At 32.9% G+C, this 18,554-nt stretch overlaps 1 protein-coding gene across 1 annotated transcript; it reads right to left on the bottom strand.

Annotated features, from left to right (window-relative positions):
* Positions 1-4,895: 4,895 nt before the first annotated feature.
* On the bottom strand, positions 4,896-15,768 carry LOC136980252 (choline O-acetyltransferase-like; the record flags this gene model as incomplete). The annotated part of the gene is made up of 10 exons (XM_067276342.1): positions 4,896-5,185; positions 12,971-13,157; positions 13,229-13,366; positions 13,447-13,506; positions 13,575-13,713; positions 13,796-13,918; positions 14,677-14,798; positions 14,877-14,978; positions 15,088-15,290; positions 15,591-15,768. Coding segments are annotated over 10 exons (1,542 nt in total), but the record flags the coding sequence as incomplete, so codon positions are not given.
* Positions 15,769-18,554: the final 2,786 nt, after the last annotated feature.

Raw genomic sequence — 18,554 nt, 5'->3', positions numbered from 1 at the left:
TGTACAATTTTCGAAAATGCAGAATACGAAAATATAGAGCACATGGTACGGCACGAGGTAGTCAAAATGTCTCGACTTACATTATCTTCGGAACAGATGGAAATTTTGATAATCGAACTGCAAAAACGTCCATATTTAGTTAAAGGGAAATTGGTCGGAAATATTTACTAAAAATACTAAAATGTGTAAATTTCATGTATGTAGGCCTACAGTACCTAAATTATTCGAAAGAGTCAAAAATATACTAAAAGGGAAAGTGAATTTAATACCGGAAAAAAATAATTTATTTAAAAGACATTTATATCATAGGTCTGATAAAAAAAATTAGATATAATGGGTGAAAAAAAACTTGTTTATTCATTTAATTGCAGTTGTGATCCAGTTAAAACATATATAGGTGAAACAAAAAGAAAATTAAGTACAAGAATAAAAGAGAATATACGAGTAATAAGGGGGAATTATGCAAATTCTGCATTCGCAGAACACTGCAATAGGTACGGGTGCCAAATTGACAAAAATTCTATGAAAATAAAGAAAAAAGAATCAAATAATTACAAACGCCAATTATACGAACATTTACACATAAAGAAAGAAAGGAATAGAATCAACAATAACTTGGGTCGTATAATCCACCAATCCTGGAACATCATACTCGATGACGTTATAAATAAGCATAGTTAAGCAACTCTATTGAAACACGGTTGAATGGTGAAATGTAAAATCTTGATGTAAGTTCTCTTCCTTACACATTATGGTTAAATTGTAATAATTTATAGTTTTTATTCAATATGTTCGTTTAATTTTTTAATTATACAGCGAACTGTTTAATGGTAGTGCGTGGAATACCAATAGAGATTGGAATATGTTTTTACACGTTACCTTTTGCTGTAGAAAGAGAAATATCCATTCATACTCTGAATTGGAATATGTATTTATAGTAGGTTTTTTTAAAATTGTATTTTATTAATACGTAAATTTTAGATTATATAGTAATTTATTTGTTTTATTGTTAATTTTAGTGCTTAGTGGTAATACTGCTGATGAGGGGCATGCTAGCCCGAAACACGCGTAATGTGTGTACAGATATTGCTACTACAGGTGATATAATAAAGAAATTTTCTCTGAATTAACTCTCATTACTCTGCCAATCTTTAAACACCAGTATAAGGTCCTACTAATAAATAACGTCCACGTAGACGAATATAAATAATAGACTTTTAAGGTCATTAAGGCTTTTATTATCTAGATAATTGTCCACTGATCGAAGTGGAACAATTAAAAAAAACATGGAGTCAATGGCATTTCGGAACGAAAAGTAAAGCGGCTGCTTTAAGAAAAGATATATTCAGAACAGGTGGAGGGAAAAGAAGTACTCCACCATTAACAGACCTTGAAGAAAAGGGTTTATCATTAATTGGGAACGAAGAATTTGGCTTCGAAGAATAAAATTTATTCGAGCTTTGAGCTTGCAGTACAAGTTCTCTTGAACCTTTACATCATGTAAGTAATACCTTTTTCATTTATGAATTTATTTTTTATATATTAAATATACTCATATATAATATACAGTCAAACCTGTTTTTGTGCGGTCTTTTTCTGTGCGATTTTTTTTGTGCTATTTTTTTGTGCGGTATATGAAAATTTCAAATTGAAACAATTGACTCCTGGGTTAATGTAACCCTTGGTGCCAAAATGGCGGCTCGTCTCTGATTCCAGCAAGGAAACAGTGGGACGCACGTTCTAACCTAACCTAACCTATTCTAATAATTTGGTTGCTAATGATTATGGTAATTTATTAGAATAGGTTAGGCTAGGTTAGAACGTGCGTCCCACTGTTTCCTTGATGAAATCAGAGACGAGCCGCCATCTTGGCACCAAGGGTTACAATAACCGACTCCTGTAAAGTTTTTTTAAACTCTATTGGATGTTTTCTATGACATCAGCAGGTTTTTTTCACTTTTTACTTAGTAAAATTTTTTTCTAACACTGTCTTTTCGGTTCCCTCTTATTTTAATAGCACAAAAATCATAAATATTATGTTATATTTGAACAGATGCAATAAGTTAGCTCCCCTCCAGCTTTAGACTGCGGGTGTGAAATTTCACGCCTTTTTAAATGAAATAACACTTCCTGCAGCTATATTTATCAAATAAAATCATTTTTTAACGATTATTTTTAACTTATTAATGTTAGATTCGTATATAAGTGGAAATAATTAATTAATATAAAAAATAAAATTCTTACAGGATTTTTTCCCATTAGGGATTGCAGAAAAAGGCCCAAGGAGTTAAAAAAGCAATTCCTATTTATTTCGTACGGTTTTGAGTTATTTTTACGTGAGACTTTTTTTATGCAGTCCCTATCCACCGCACAAAAACAGGTTTGACTGTGTGTGTGTGTAATATATATATATATACACACACACGTGTTTATGTTAATAAATAATATACACATATTACACGTATTTCGGCATGCAAGCCCGAAACACGTGTATTATGTGTACAGGGAAAATTACTACAGGTGATATAATAAAAGAAAATTTGTTTTTTCTGAACTAATCTCTCATTCTTGTATCATATCTAAACACCAGTGTAAAGTTTTATTAATGAGTAATGTCTAAGTAGACAATTAAAAATAACTTTAATCATAATTGCCTTATAGTCCTTATTTCTAAACATTATAACTCCATTTATAGAGCAATCTGTATCTAACAAAAATTCATTATTAACAAGGTAAACTTTATAATCTTTTTGGAATTTATTTTACTTTGAAATTGACTTCATTGATCTAAAATATTTAATATATAGTTTAAATGAAAATATTAAAACATTTCTCTTTGATTAAATGCTTTGTCTAGTTTCATTAAAGTATCTAGTCATTTGTGTGTGTCTGTGTGTGTGTGTATACATTTTTTTTAATGTAGACTTTCCGCCTATAGATGAAAAACTAGCAAAAAATAATAAATTATTACGACAACAAAATAATATAATGGAAGAGAAAAATACGATTCTCAAAGAAATCTTGCAAACTCTGCAAAGGGTATTTATTTTACATAATTGTTTAATATTTTAATACTTTTAAGAAAATTTATTGAGTAAAACAAAATTTTTATATTTACATGTGTATCTTTTTCTAGTTTGCATGATGTGTTCGTACTATTATCTCAATTAAATGTTTAATTTTAACTTTAATTTCTAAAAATGCAAAAAAAAAGAAAGAAAGAAAAATATATTAATACAATTTGACGTTGACTAGAAATTATAAAATTTAAAATATCTTTTGTATTTTATACTTTTATATATTTTTTTAAATAATTTTTTTAATATTCAAATTATATGCAAATTCATGTCAAGATGGAAGTATTTGCTCTCAAATATCACAGATGTTTATAGATGCCCAAGGGGTGGAGGTGGGTATTTGGGCAGTGTCCCAAGGAAACTAGCCAATCAACTGATAAATTATTTTCATCATTTGAACAATTCCCTTGGAATTGTTGCTGCTCAAATGATGAAGCAGTGTAGATGGGTAACTGGTTTTCATCATTTTTTTTGTACAAATCCAAGGGAATTGTTGCGCCTGAACTGGTGGACTATTGTATTCATAAATGGGCAACTGATTATATACATTTCGGATGGGCAACTGATTATATACATTTCGGAGTTGCCCATTTGCTTGCCTGTAATCAAAACAAGGAGTTGTTGATTGACTAGCAAACCGGCAGCTTGGTCTGAAAATTGGTGCAGTAGTGTAAATAGGCGTGTTGTTTCCTCTGCAGTTGCTGCCGCTCGTGATTGCCTGATAATTTAACGGTTGTAGCTGTGTAAGGAACTGAGTCCGAGCGTTATTTTTATTTTTCTATTATTTTTCGTTTTATTATATTTTGTTTGGGGCTTATGTTTATTTAGGACGAAAGTTCCCACCACTCTCTTATTAGTAACGAAAAAAAGAAGATAAACCAACTCACGAAAAAAAACGAGCGCTGTAGGAAAATCTCGCGCACTTGCGCTGCCCAGCGGAAGTAAACAGTCCGCAGAGAAAAAATGGAGGGGGGGAATCCCCACACTCACTAGCAAAGAACTTACTAAACCGTCATAACATCCCAGAAAATTGTGCTAAATACTTTGTAAACGGTTTATAAGCTTTTGTCGGATATTTAAAGCTGCCAGAAAGAAACTTAATGTTAGAAACTAAGTATGTAAATAAGGGGAGTAACCCAGCTGAATTGTGACGTCACCTCACAGCAGAAAGCCAGTACGCGAACCAACGAAGGAGGAGGTGATTTCCAAATCGAGGTGAATTCCAGAGCGAGGCGAGACGATCCAAGATGTTAAAGAGAAATTCGATTTGACGATAGCGAAAAGGATTGAGGAAATGGGTTCCTAGTATAGTGAGGTGACGGATAGACGTTTAGTTCGTAGGAACTATGAACAGAATCTCTTAAGTATTTGATTTGTCGAATTTTCAAAGGGGAATTAAGATTAAGTTAAGCTAAGTAACTGAGTTTATTGTCGGGTTGACTTGTTGATTTTTGTTAAAAAATTTTGTTTTGGATTATTGACCAATTGTACATAGTAAATTCTATTTACTAATTAAATATATTTGAAACTTTTTTAGCTTTGACTTGATATTTGTCGTTATTCTTACTAATATTTTCGGTGCACGCGTAAAAGCCCAGGCCTGGCAAACTAATCTCGAATCCGCGTAAAGTACCCGTTAGGTTAACGGAAGTTTTTCCGGCCGCAGTTCGGGTCCGTTTCCTAAGATACTAAAAATAGTACTTTACAGCTGATGAATGGATAGACATGGCGCTTGATTATTTTGAGAGGCACAACTGTAATGTCCAGTTCAACTATTGGAAGCAGACGTCGTTCCCACACCAGAATTTTCGAAGAAATTTAGGATGGCCCCATTGTCTCCAGAGTGTCGACAGAGTATGAAGTTGAAGACGTTGGAACGGAAACTACGGAGTTGGCTCTTGTTTCTCCACATGTAGATTTTCTAAGCATTTGTTCCTTATATTTCATTCTCCTGTTCTGGAACCAGACTTTAACTTGTTCGCTAAGATTTAATATTTCTGTCAATTCCCTTTTTCTTTCCTTACTCATGTAATGACTTGAGTTGAATTCTCTCTCCATTGTTAACAACTGCACATTAATAAACGCAGTTCTCGACCGTTTCTTTTTACCTAAAAGCGGAAATAAAACAATATATATTAATAGAACGACTATTTAAAGTGTGTAATTTTAAAGAATGCAAAACTTCTTTCACTCAAGTACATGATTATCGACCTCTGTACAGCAGTAGGCCTGCTGTACAGGTACATGTACAAATTCCGCCTGTAGACGAGCTTATTTGTAGGGCCTTTTCGCTTCATCAATTAATAAAAATTTTAAAAGAAACGAGGCCCTAAACCGAGTAGCTGATTTAGCGTTTGTATAAATAAAAGTTAAAAAGTGATTTTATAACCTCAAAAATAAGAAAATTTTATTTAAGTTTCGAACAATTTGTGCTAAAAATAATAATTAATCAACTACAAAAACTCGATTTAATTCTTAAAAGCGATTAAAAATTTAAATGAATTCTTGAAAAATGATTTAAATTTAAATGAAATTAACTGCTGAAACTGATTAAACTTGGACAGAATTAAGCAGAGAAACTGATTAAATTTAAACATCATTAAATGACGAAATCGACAAATTCGAACACAAATAATGAAATTAACTAATTTAAACACTACACATGCAAATTTTAACCGAATAAAACGATAAAAATCCAACATTTCTGAACACGGCAATACGCTAAAACCTTCAAATTTAAAACACTGATCATTAAACCACGACAGAAAATTTAATAATAATCAAAAAATAACAACGAAAAAGGATAAAAGACGTCGACAGTTACATTTATAAAAACAAAGGTAAGAACTCGAAAAAATAATAATAAAGTAGAAACAAAAATAAAAAATATAAAGGCGGATGAGGAGGAGCGAGAAAAACATAAAAATCGCAAAGTTAAATTATGAAAGTTAGATTTTTAAGAAGGAATTTTTCAGTAGAATGGTGACATCAGCTGGTGAAGATTCGTCGTCGAAGACACTGAATATTCAAGCACGAGGAAAAGCGCAGTTTCCAGATGCATCTGACAGTCAGCCAGAGACTGAGAGAGAGAAACTAAAAAGAGTTTCTGATTTGCAAAATTATTTCATTATTCATCCAAGCGACAACTGGTTTCCTATTTTACTACGCATGCCCCCGGAAAGTGTGCTGCAGATTGTGGGAAATCCGCGCTGTTCCAGATTGTAGAAGGACCTATTAATCAAAGGAATCAGCTGTTGCTCTCGTGAACAGTGAAAAATGTCATTTGTTACGCCGTGTGCGATGCTCTTTCTGCTAGATGACTGATGATGTTGCAGCGTAAAGCTCCTCCATTCAAGCACCTTTAACAGTGATCAAATAATTAATCCAACAACTTACTATAAGTAAAATAAATAAATAAATAAATTGGTGTAAATATATGCGAAGTGTAGGTTGGGAATGATGCGGATATTAACTTCGGTGTTTATCACGTGTCAACTTGTCACCCCAGTGAATGTTAACATAACACTTTATTAAACCATCGTTTAATTATCTCAACCATCCTCTCGGCAAACATGTATCATAATGACAGTTCTTTTTCTACATATTGTTCTACGTTTTAGTTTCATAAGCGGCCTATCGGCATGCATGTGCGACTAACTAGAGCGGAACTACAATCTCCAGCGCGCCCTCTCGATGTGCTTTCATCATCAATAGAGTGTTCAAAGCCAACTTTGTAACATTAATTCTAGTGTTAGTAATGAGGTTGCCGGAATCTAATTTGTTTAATTCCTTCTTCGCACCCTCTAAATTATCTCGATATCATTAGAATGTCAACATCTGGTAAGACGACCTCATAAAATGGGGTTGAAAATACGCACTTTAAAAACGCACTGATAGACAGAGATGCAAAAAGTATTTTACGGAATTTATTAGCTGCTTTCTGATTTAAAAAGATTTTTGTAAGTGTTGCTTCGCAATCGACAACTTTATTTCGATCAAATAATTAACTTCAACAACTGTTTAGAAAGTATTCTTAAAAGTTATTGTTTATGCAACAATAAAAAACGGGCTTACGGAATGATAACCACAGCGCGTGCTTAGTATTGTAGAAAAGTCTACAAACCTTTAAATGGTTTTAGAAGTTAAAAGAATCTTTTTTATACAAATAGGTTTTCTAATTAACTATCAATAATTATATATACACGTGGTATCGAAAACGATCTCTATCTAGTCAGTCATATGTAGTTCTTGAGGCCTTATGTTATTAGATCTAAAAGAAAGGTTAAAAATAAAAGGGCATTAAATCTAGAAAGTCTCCTTGCAGATCTAAGGCCTGTTATAAACCAACTGTTGCTAGAATAGCTTATAAATAGACTTAATTGCAACATAAGGTCTCGAAAAACCCGCTCGTTAAAAGGTTTTATATATTTTAGAAACACGTGAGAATTATACCTAAAAAGATCACGAGATAGAAGGCCTTAGAATAAGATAGTAATATCGACAATATATACAAGTGGTCTAGTGTAATTTTGAGGCCTCGTACACATATTACACGTGTTTCGGGCTTGCATGCCGAAATACTTGTAATATGTGTATATTATATATTGACATAAACACGTGTGTATATATATATATATATACAGTCAAACCTGTTTTTGTGCGGTGGATAGGGACTCGCATAAAAAAAGTCTCACGTAAAAATAACTCAAAACCGTACGAAATAACTAGGAATTGTTTTTTTAACTCCTTGGGCCTTTTTCTGCAATCCCTAATGGGAAAAAATCCTGTAAGAATTTTATTTTTTATATTAATTAATTATTTCCACTTAAATACCAATGTAACATTCAAAAGTTAAAAATAATCGTTAAAAGATGATTTTATTTGATAAATATAGCTGCAGGAAGTGTTATTTCATTTAACAAAGCCTGAAATTTCACACTCGCAGTCTAAAGCTGGAGAGACGCTAACTTACCGCATCTGTTCAAATATAACATAATATTTATAATTTTTCTGCTATTAAAATAAGAGGGGACCGAAAAGACCGTGTGAGAAAAAATTTTACTGAATAAAAAATGAAAAAAATTTGCTGACATCGTAGAAAACATCTAATAGAGTTTTAAAAAATTTTACAGGAATCAGTTATGTTCCAATTTGATTGAAATTTTCATATACCGCACAAAAAAAATCGCACAAAAACAAATTTGACTGTATATTATATATGAGTATATTTAATATATAAAAAATAAATTTATAAATGAAAAGGTATTACTTACATCATGTAAAGGTACAAGAGAACTTGTACTGCAAGCTCCAAGCTCGAATAAATTTTATTCTTCCAAGCCAAATTCTTCGTTCCCAATTAATGATAAGACCCATTCTTCAAGGTCCATTAATGGTGGAGTATTTCTTTTCCCTCCACCTGTTCTAAATATATCTTTTCTTAAAGCAGCCGCTTTACTTTTCGTTCGGGAATGCCATTGACTAGATAGTCAATCGCTAGATCCATCGCTAGACAGTTTACTTTATCCCTAACTTCTTTCCATCCATCTCGCAAATTATTTTTGTAAATATATCCGACCAATTTCCCTTTAACTAAATATGGACGTTTTTGCAGTTCGATTATCAAAATTTCCATCTGTTCCGAAGATAATGTAAGTCGAGACATTTTGACTACCTCGTGCCGTACCATGTGCTCTATATTTTCGTATTCTGCATTTTCGAAAATTGGACAATTTCATTGGTTAAAATTTTATACCGTGTTGCTCGCGCAGATAACCCGAACATGTGTAAACTGCCACTGCCTAAAAGATCTGTCTCTAATATTGCATCTAAAAGAAAGCGTTGCAGAATTTGCCCCCATTAAAAAGATTAAAAAAACAAGCAGTGTTTTTTTTCCTCTTGTAAAATTCCAATTTGCAACACTTGCTCAATAATTGTATGTCCAAACTGTTTAGATAACAAGAATTGTGTGTCATTTCATTACGAAATATATTTTTTTTCATAAATAGTGTGTTTTATTTCCATATTGCTATTCGTAAACAAAATAAATTCGTTTACTCTTCAAGGGTCAGACAGTCCCTTGAATAGTAATCGTGTAATATTTCTTTTGAGTAGTAACCAAGAGTTAATGCAGTACTATGTTCTTAATCAGTAACAGTCCTAATATTATATAGATTACATAGATTACTATTTAAATATATGGAGTGTCAGGAGTGTGACTGTTCTTATGCTCTAACCAATTTTTTTTAGACATTGTACTGAAGGAACATTAATCACATTGGAATAATGTTTCAGAAGAATGTGTAATTTTCTCTTCATCATTGTCTTTAACATGTTCCTCGTGAATTACTTCTGTTGACGAGATTTCAGCAGGAGAATGCCATAGTATTTGTTTATTGTTTTGACTGTTTACAGAAGGTAAAATTAATTAAAATTACCAAATATTTTTGCTGTGATATTAATATTATCAAATTGACAAACTACTTGTGTACGTGTTACACTTGACTGGAAAAACGAGTTTCGTAATGTTATTTTATGGTCTTGCGTAAAATAATTTTCATATTAGTTTGTAGTTTAAAAACATTAAGAGAATACCGATAAGGAACGAGCAGTTATTTATTTTGACATCGTCATTATGCCAGGCTGTAATTTTTAATCATATTTTTATTTTATCTTATTTAATATATATAATTTGCATCTCAAATTAGTAGTGGCTTGCACCTGTACATCATAGTTTCCCTTTGACAATAGAGTCTTGCCTGTCATGTATCTAATACCTTTCAGAGAAAAACATTTGAATTAAAATAACAAATAACCTGGCTTCCGATTAAGATCGAAAGTTCTTGTATAGTTAGTTGGGACCTCCTTTCCTTACGGTTTTCATATCTGGCCCCTTCTTTCTTCTATCTAACACCGTTCTCAAAATTAAAGAGAAAGACAGACAGATGCACGACAGTGGAAATTCAGTGAATTCACAGCTCTAAAATGTTTTCAAATTGGAGCCTAATAACTTGTTACTTATTTCTTAATTATTTACAATAGTAGTTATTTTTATAAAACAATGACAGGTGGCTTTTTTAAACTATTTGAATCACTAAACTAGTGCAGTTGAGATGACAGATAATGTGGACTGCATATATTTTAAAATTAATAAATAAAAAGTGATGACGATGTCATCACTTTTGATAATTGTTTTGAATAATTGTTCGTTTAAGATCATTTGCTGGTTTATCAAATATTAATGATATAAAAAAATCATAGCCGGAAATGTAATATAAAGTTTCTACAGCGGTAAAAAGTGCTTGACTGCCCTTCACTTTGGTAGCTACCGTTCTGTCCATTGACGTCATGTTATTGTTCTTGACTTCTTCCTCTGGGGTTATGTAAAGTCACTTGTGTACAGCAACATCTGTAGGAACAGATCATGAGCTTACCGTGCGCATCTTTACAGCATTTAATACCATCAGAGGAAAGCGTGGCATCTTACAGAGAGTCGGACAAAACATGGTTCGTCGTTGCACATGACGTAACGAAGTTGGTAGTTGTCACATTGAACATTTACTTTAATGTAGTGCAGCCACTGATTCGATGTACAGTTTGATTGTACTCTACTGTTTTGTCAATAAAACTTGTCATAAATACTGTATTCTGCTGTTTCATTCAGCATACCGACCACAAAGTGCAAAGTGCTGTAGAATCTTTATATCACATTCCCGGCTATGGGTTCCTGATATCAAAATGTTCAAAATTTCATCCTCTACAATCACCCAAATTTTTGAAACGTCATTCTGATACACCCTGTATAAACAATTCAATTATATTCATAACATTTTTACTTTTCCGGATGTTATATATAACAGAGAGTGGCGATCGGTCAGAAAAATTATTCTCGAAGATTTTTAATTTTTGGACTTAGAACACCTTAAAACATTGATAAATGTAAAAACTTCGGGTATAATTTCTGTAATACAGATGTCAGTGTGTGTATGTGTGGTACGATTTTGTTCATGCTTAATATCTCCTGTGGTTTTTGTCAAAAATGTCTGAAAATATTCCTCATGATTTAATTATTAAGGAAATTGATGGTTATTAAAGTTTGATTGATAAAGTCCAGGTGAAGAGAACATAAAGGTGGATCGTGTGTCTTATCTCTAGAAGAGTCAGACTTAATGACGGTTTTGCTATTTTATAATAATTAAAAATATAAAAAGTTTTTAAAGTAAAATACTATAACCTATGACGCCACACACGCAGTTTTAAATATTACCGGGAAAGTTGAGCAACTCGTTGGTTGAATTGTTTTTTCAAGCTTTTCTCCATTCAAAAAAAAATACTAAAAACGTTTTCTAAAATTGCGTTCGTAAATAGAAAAACATGATTATGTAATATATGGTTGTTCTCATTAACTTGTAATTCAGATAACAGAGATTGTATTTTTATTACCGGTATTTTCAAATCATAAATAGAAATCATAACTTTTACTTTATATTATTTATTTTATATCAGTCATAATTTATCTATTCATAAAAATTTTAACAATAGGCTCTCGCCAGCCGATTTCAACACGCCACTTGTTATATTTTATTTAACAGTGTGGCAAATATTCCGTTTATAGAATTATTAATAATATTTTTCATATTACTATAGTAATTAGGTTATACAATAATAAATACGGCATTCGGAATCGTAATGGGAGTGAATGTAACGTAAATCTGACACCATTTAACGTAATTCCCGGCAAGAACAGCGTTACAATGTCATCGGCAATTAAAAAGTGGCGTGATATCCACTCTGCAGTAGTGTTTAATATCGTAATGATTTGAATTGGGGTTTTTGTAACGAATCCTTGGCTATTTTTAACCAAGGAAATATCCCTGGATAGTTTTTTCATCCTGGAAAATCTGGCAAATTTCTTAATAGTTCACATTTTTTTAAATTTTGTGTTAAGGTTAAAAAGGGATAAAAATAAAAAGTATAATTAACTCTACTGTAAAAGAAATCACAAGCTTGATAAACTTAACACCAAACTCCATGGAAAGCGGGAAAGTGACGTATAATAGCGACGACATACACAACAATTAGAAGGCGCATGTGTAGTATGATGTGGTGGATTAAAATGAGAACAAACTAATTTGTACTACGTAGTACTCAAAGTGTACGTGTACATTCTGAAAATGAAACTAACGATAACACCAGAGAAAACGTTCGTACACCGTCATCGTATAAACTGACAAGAGAAAATAAGGTTTATAAAACACATGTTCGTCCTATCAAAGCGATTTTATTCGAATAAGCCTATTATTCATATGTATGAAATAACATCGTAAATAATTGAATTGAGCCAATGTTGATGACATCTGAGCAATAACCTACATCGTGTTCGGAATTTCCAAAACGACAGGATGTATAGTACAGTACATTTAAATAATAATGGAATTTAATTTTGATATTCTATTATAACTCACGAAAGATATTAATTATCCGTGTACTTTCATGTTAATTACGAAACATTTAAATACTGTTGAATAAAAATAACAAAAACCTTAAATATCACTTTTTCTTACGTCGAACTTACTTTATATTCAATTAATTATGACTAAATGAATAAGAAGAACAACGAATGTTTTCGTGAAATTTATTAAATAAATTTTTAATCATTATTAAAGAATTTTGCTCAGTTCAATAATTTTGAAGCCGAATTTCTGCGGCATAAACCGAAAACTTCCGAATAGCATAAATTTTTCTTCGTTCCATTACTTTGCTTCAGCTTTAACTGCAGCCTTTGTCGGTGAACTAAAACAACACCATGTGAGTAATGCAATTGTCTAGAACACGAATGAATTGTTATACAACAGAAAACAACCTGATAGAAGCAGTAGCCTTAGCACTCTCACAAAGCTCCTTCAACTCCATCAAACTCGCATGCAGATTCTGTGCAAACTTCTCCGTGTCCGTCGAGGGGGCGTTTTTGAAAGAAGAAATGCAAAAGACGATACGATTCTCTTCTGGATTGTATGAGCATCCGTATCCGTCGGGCACCACAGGACCGTATCCAACTTTAATGTCGTAGGTCGTTGGAAGCTACAAAAATCCATTCATTTAATTCTCTTCCACTCGCTAACACTTAGTCAATGCATAGAAAGATGCCTTACTTGACTGGTGGATAAGCGGAAATTCAGGAACTCTTTGTAATAATCAGTATTATAAAGTGCCGGTTCTTCTAAACCATACATAGCAGCCATTTCCTTTAAACACAAAAGATGGTTATCCGGTCCTTCTCCGTTGATTGTCTGCGTAATGACAGATATTATGACAATTACGGAATTGTTAATTACTTTACTCGGTTAATTTATAGCTCTTTCCTACTTACGTAACGGAGAATTTCGGTTTGTTTTTTCACGGCTTTTTGGAATTTATCCCATTTTTCTGTCTAAAGATATCGAACGAGTCAATTTGAATCGTATTTTATAACAATTGAGAAGATTCCATTCAACTGACCTGACTCAGAGAAGGATCTAACATAGACTTTGAGAATTCCAAAGCCTCTTGGCTAGAAGCGCGGATGTTGTCGATGCGACCGAATCTGAATTTTCTTAAAGCGGCACTTTCGTAAGTGGCCGTCACTTTGTTATGCATTCTGATAATAATAATAACATTGATTAACGTTTAACTACATTCAAATATGCATTAAAAGAAAGAGAAACATCGTTCAAATAAACCTGAAGTATGTCAACTGCAAACACAACTGAATGAACACATCTGGACTGATATTTTGTTTCTTCGGAAATCCTTTGCCGTAATTCTTAAATATAAAAACGTTGAGTTCGAGCGTGTCGATTAACCTGAAAATAATATTTACAGAGAGTATTTATACGTTTTCGAACAATAATTGTCTTTAAAGATCAAATAAAACACAGCTGTAAAGCTATAATGAGTGCCATAACTACGTAGGTGCAACGGGTGCACAGATATAAAGAAGCTCCTGAAATGAAGAAAAAAGATTTATTTTCAAATATTAAACTTTGCTGTGTGCGGTCCAATTTCGTAATGTTTTGACTAATATTTCAAAATGGCCAACCCTTTCTATCGTACGTATTTTTTCTTCCAAAAATGGTTAGTCAAAACTAAAATCTTATACATGGCGCATGAAAAAACTCGTTATATGATTGGCTATGATGCACAAATAACAGGAAATTATTTTAGGCTCTTAAATAAATTAAATAATAAATGTTTTCAGATGTTACATTTGTCGAAGGACTTCTTAAAAATAACAGAATATTGAGCTGAGATTGCCACAATGTTTATTTGTAATTACGATAAATTTCACTCGAGAAATAATAATAAATCGATTGATAGAATCAAAAAAATCTACTAAATGGTGGATCAATATGTGCTATAGCCAATTGTCGGTTAATAAAAGTTAAAGTCTTTTCAAATCTAAACACCACAAACTTAGTGATTTTACGTGTTGCTTTACGTATCATAACTTCTAACAGTTATGATACTAAAGATAGGCAAAGCGCAAACTGACGTTTTTTCTTGTTTTCTGCCTGTCAATGATAATTATTATTGGCGGAAAGTCAAAATTACAGAATCTTACGTGTCTGTGACGGCGGATGCATTTTTAATCTCTTCTGCAAGTGATTCACTGATATTCCACGTAAGTCTTTTAACTAACACTTCATCGTCTGATTTTCGTTCGCTACCCGCTAAGTGTAGATGCTGATCATTTTCCCTGTAAATACATCAATCACTTCACTTCTGTTTCTTATATTTAATTCAAGAGATAACAATATCTTACAAGAAATCCAGAAATTCTTCACAGAATCTTAAAACGGTAATCCCTTCCGACACCGAATGTTCGATTACAATTCCGTTCACACCATTTTTGGTCACGATAAACTACGGAACGGCAAGAGTAAATAATTTCGTATCAGTTAATGTACGATTTTATACAATTGAAAATTACCGACACTTTTTCTGTTACTTGTTAGCAATGAATAAATTTTACCTGAATAAATTTATCGAACCATCTGTTACCGGTGGAATGTTCAGTTCTATTACCGTGAAGGATGTGGTGGGCCATTTCTTCCAACCTCTCGTCCGAAAAGCTCTTCGATCTGGTTTGTTTCCTTACCCCTTTGTTCGATTCATCCATGCACACCACAAACATAGAATTTTCAATAATCCGAATGGATTCTTTATTGATTTCATCTGCGTAATCGTACATTTTAGTTAACGATCAAGGATTTTTAATAGAGAGGATGCGGTCGAAGTTTTAAACGCGAAAACGTGTAAGTCGGACATTCAGCGCTGCCTTCCTGTAAGTCTAGAAGTTTGACAATGGTGTTTGGAACGTCAAAGGAATCATGCTGGACGTTCTAAATGCCATTGTCATACTTCTAAGATTACAGGAAGGCAGCGCTGAATGTTCGACGTTCACGTTTTCGCGTTGAAAACGTCGGCCGCAACCTCTCTAATATCAAAGAAATGGCTTTGGCTTTCATCTCTCACTTTCGATCATTCCTTCTCGTATCCTTGCCCATTCTTTCCGATTGAGAGCTGTGAGAATGCCCACTGGTGGATAGTGTGGTTTCAGCTTACTTAACGCTTCGATTTTCTTGAGCTCTTCTGTGAGAGTGTTTACACTTGGATAACTATCCATAAAAGGAGTCACCCTCATTTGAAATAACTGTTGAATATTTAAACATATAATTGTGAAAACATCAGCATATATCAATCTAATCTATATATATATATAAACGAATGTATGTCTGTGTGTGTGTGTGTGTGTGTGTGTGTGTGTTTGTCTGTGTGTGTGTTTGTCCTTCATGCATTACCACACCATTTATCCGATTGCCATGAAACTTCGGAAAGTTGTTTAATACATTCCGCGATAGGTTTGTGGCATATGTGAAGACAATTATTTCCCCCCTTCCAAAAATATATTTATATGTGGATTAAGGCTTTTATGTCCAACAGATGGCGCTAACTTCCGACGACTTAAGTTTGCTTTTCTGTGAGGCATTATGCTTTTCTGTGAGAATGGACTAAAAGCAGAGATCATTTTCTATCTATCTATATAAATAAAATATAACGTTTGTTTGTTCCACCGATTCCTTTGAAATTTTGACACCACGTTGCATTCGAATACGCACGTGTTTTTATATAATATACATGTCGAAATTCTCCCTACGGGGGGGAAAGGGACAGGATTAAGGCTTACTGTGAAGAACTCGGCTTCTATTTATACTATTTTGCATGCGGTTTTTTGCGTTTTTAATTGCGTTTTAATACGTTACGTCAACAGAATATACACTAAAAAGGGATTTTTCGATATTCCTCAGCGGGGAAAGGGACAAGATTAAGGCTTACTGTGAAGAACTCGGCTTCTATTTATACTATTTTGCATGCGGTTTTTTGCGTTTTTAATTGCGTTTTAATAGGTTACATCAACAGAATATACACTAAAAAGGGATTTTTCGATATTCCTCAGCGGAGAGAGGGACAGGATTAAGGCTTACCGTGAAAAACTTGGCTTCTATTATACTATTTTACATGCGGTTTTTTGCGTTTTTAATTGCGTTTTAATAGGTTACGTCAACAGAATATACATTAAAAAGGGATTTTTCGATATTTCCTTGCGGGGGAGAGGGACAGGATTAAGGCTTACTGTGAAGAACTCGACTTTTATTATACTATTTTAGATGCGTGTTTGATTGCGTTTTAATAGGGTACGTCAAGAGAATGTACACTAAGAAGGGATTTTTTGAAATTCCCCCCACGGGGGAGGCGTTATACATTTATAATAGATACATTTTGAGCCACAGCAACGCGTGGCCGGGTCTGCTAGTTAATTATAAAATTGTAATTTTGAGTCAATTTATTTGGAAAATGCCTGCAAATTCTTCTTCCCTTATAATAAGAAAAGCAGTTTGATACTTGCAATGAAAAAAGCCGGTTTTTTCTAATCTGAGTAAACTTGATGAATGAAGATAAAGTAAATTGTTCTTCTCATTAAAGATTTTAAATATTAATGATAAACTTTCGAACATTTTCAATTAAAATTTAATAATGTTTACAGAATTTTTTAATGGAGGTTAAAGATTCAATATTTCAGGAAGAAAATGAAAAATTTCCTCGGGACGATAAAGCACTTCAAGCATTTAAAAAGGTTATAAGTAAGTATAAATTGTAATTACAATTAGAATAAAATTAAATATATTTAAATATCTATTGAGTATAATGTAGTTTAAACTTAGAATTAATATAGGCCTATAATATTAGAATCGATTATGCGAAGTTTTGCAATTTTTTACTTTCCCGGCTGTTATATATAAGCACGGAAATTGGACAATAAGTGTTCAATAATTGTAATACTTTTGGACTCAGAGGACCTTGAAACGTCAGGAAGTGCAGAAAAAAGTTGAAGGTTATTTTCTGTATGTGTTAATGTTAGATAGTATAGCGAGCATAATTTTGTTTACTCACATTAAATTTTTATAAGTCTTGTGTGTATGTCGAAAATTGTTCAAAATTTGCAGGGAGGTTTGTGTATTGGGGATTGATGATATTAAATTTTCGGGGTTAAATTTCAAGTGGTGGGGAGACAATGAGGGTTCGTGTCTCCTATCTCGACTGAGGTCAGACTTAATGACGTGTTTTACTCGTTATTAGCATTTCTAATATTTTATAAAACTCACCTGTATCATCACAAAACTCATCAAAATTAAGCTTTTTGTAATTTTATAATAATTAGTAATAAAATAATTATTAACTAAAATGGCATAACAGTTCTCCCAACACAATATTGAAATTTCGCTGGAAAACTTACACAGATCGTTGCTCGATTTTTGTAGGTTTTGTGATTCAATACGAGTGAAAATTTTATTAACTTGAAATTTCGACTCTGTTTTGGCTCACCATTTATATTGTTTATGCTAAATACATACAGAAACAATGTAAAAGGCTGACTCATCCGTACTCGAGTAATGAGGAACACATTCTGTGATTCGTTTTATTCGAGGAGAGTTGTATAAATATTGTAATTTAAACTCAATAATTTTTCTCATCTATTCAGTTAATAATGCTAAATACAGTTGATTCCGTTTAATTGGGACACATTGGGACTAATCCATTTTGGCCAAATTAAGCGGGTGCCCCAATTAACCACTCACCCATTAAGTTATATCTTCTACATTTTAGCTACTGTAATTTATATCTGGTCTTAGGGTGCGACTAAGCAGACGCCAACGAGCGAATTTTCCAAGCGAGAGAGAATATGTGGCGCTAAGACGTCATGACGTTTCACGCTCTATTTCTCGCCGTGGTTGTATATTACAACCACACAGACGAGAGCGAGAAACAGAGAGCATGAACGTCACCTCTTCTCGCTACATATTCTCGCTCGCTCGAAAAATTCACTCGGTGCCTAGTTGCACCCTAACGCTAGTTAAACGAATAAGCGTTTTCTCTCGC

Source organism: Centruroides vittatus, unplaced genomic scaffold, assembly GCF_030686945.1.
Source record: "Centruroides vittatus isolate TY-2023 unplaced genomic scaffold, ASM3068694v2 contig_682, whole genome shotgun sequence".
NCBI lineage: Eukaryota > Metazoa > Arthropoda > Arachnida > Scorpiones > Buthidae > Centruroides > Centruroides vittatus.
Note: the sequence above shows the minus strand (reverse complement) of the source record. Positions and strands in the feature narration are given on the sequence as shown.